General features: G+C 34.2%; 1 protein-coding gene across 1 annotated transcript; it reads left to right on the top strand.

Moving 5' to 3' along the window:
* The first annotated feature begins 1176 nt into the window (after positions 1-1176).
* On the top strand, positions 1177-1617 carry LOC128664839 (protein chibby homolog 1-like). The gene has a single exon (XM_053719640.1). The coding sequence runs from the start codon at positions 1177-1179 to the stop codon at positions 1615-1617; it is 441 nt and encodes a 146-aa protein (XP_053575615.1).
* The last annotated feature ends 342 nt before the right edge of the window (positions 1618-1959 follow it).

Here is a 1959-nt window from a genome sequence, read left to right as displayed (position 1 = left end):
AGTGTTAAATGCCGACAGCGTATGCTGTCGGCATTTAGCAAAGTCGAGCAGACATGATTCACTACAGCGAAATATGTCCACTCGACCAATGTTAAATTTACCCCAATGAGTTTGTTATGGGGGATTTGGAGATTCATTTTCATAGAGGAGTTTTAGATTTTAATGCAAATCAGTAAATAGCGTTTTTAGGAGTGGCAAATCATAGATCAATATAAACAAGCACATGCACTGGTCAGGTTCTGAATTTTGTACTAAGTGTTCCAGCCTCTCTGTGGCAGTGGAAATTCTAGAGTTTCCCAGGGTTATTGTTTTTATAAAACTCGGGCAAAATAAATAATAAAAGTCTATTACATATCTTTAATTTTTTCTCTGTGTAAAGAAACATTTTATAGGGAATTAAATACTGATGTTAACGTACATTTATCTAATCTTCACAAAGCCAGGCAAGGTGCAAGGTCAGCATGTGTTTTTTAAAATTCAATTTAACAGCAAAGTATCCTTTCGTATATATGTTATACGTATATTAGGTATATATATTTCTAAGTATTCTAGGGCTTTTTCCATGCAGAATATGTATTATACCATTTATTATAATGAATATTGGTTTACTTAAAGGGACAGTTTAGACTAGAATTTTTATTGTTTAAAAAGATAGATAATCCCTTTATTACTCATTCCCCAGTTTTGCATAACCAACACAGTTCTATTAATAAACTTTTTACCTCTGTGATTACTTGGTATCTAAGCCTCTGCAGACTGCCCCTTATTTCAATTCTTTTGACAGACTTGTATTTTAGCCAATCAGTGCTGACTCTTAGGTAACTACACGGGTGTGAGCACAATGTTATCTATATGGCACACGTGAACTAACACACTCTAGTTGTGCAAAAAATAAAAAATGCATTCAGATAAGAGGAGGTCTTTAAGGGCTAAGAAATTAGCATATGAGCCTACTAAGGTTTAGCTTTCAACTAAGAATACCAAGAGAACAAAGCATAATTGATGATAAAAGTAAATTGGAAAGTTGTTTAAAATGGCATGCCCTATCTGAATCATGAAAGTTTATTTTTGACTAGACTACCCCTTTAAAATTATTTATATTTTCAGTAGCTGTCAATTAAATTCACCTATTTATTTTTCAGAAACCATCTTAACAAAGTTTCATCAAGAACAGACATGGATACCTTTGGCCCGTTTATAATCCAGACCTGTTTTTCAACTGACAGATTTAATCCTAAAAAGAGCTATCCCCGGAAATTCATTCCTATGTCATCCCTGTACCTGCTTAATGACTGGTCTAAATATGGGCTGGGATTGGATTACGGACCCCCGGAAATCAATTTAGACAACAAAATTTATGCATTCTACAATGGCAGTTGGGTCATTGAAGGTGACTCACAATGTGCTCCCAAAGCAAGTATAGCACATAATAGGCTGCTAGCCAGAAACAAAACTTTGATTAAAGAGAAAAATTGTTTGAAACTTCAGATGGAAATTCTCATAGACATGTTAGCTGAGACAACTATCAAACTTGCAGCTGCTGAAGAGAAACTAAGGAAAATGTCAATTCACAAGAAAGAAGCTCATATGGATCAGTCTCAGCAGCAATCCCATTAAGGACTGTGACATTTTCAGCACTAATATGCACACTTGGAAATAAACATAGATCCACTATCATTTTTTTTAAATTCTTTTACAAGGGCACAGCCATTTTTCATAATGTACAGTAGAACGCCAAATCACTGAGCTCAAGTTTAAATATGATATACACTCCCCTCCAAAAATGGTTCAATTTCACTTTTATCGCTATCTAATCTTATATCTAAATACAGCTTCCATTTCAATCCCATTTGCTGTGTAAAAATATCAAAAGCAGCTTGTGTGATTTTTGGCTTAGTTTTATTTGTCATTTCAAGCTGAGTAACTGGCTCTTTGAGAACTGTTTATATATTTCTTTGG

Source organism: Bombina bombina, chromosome 6, assembly GCF_027579735.1.
Source record: "Bombina bombina isolate aBomBom1 chromosome 6, aBomBom1.pri, whole genome shotgun sequence".
Lineage (NCBI taxonomy): Eukaryota > Metazoa > Chordata > Amphibia > Anura > Bombinatoridae > Bombina > Bombina bombina.
Note: the sequence above shows the minus strand (reverse complement) of the source record. Positions and strands in the feature narration are given on the sequence as shown.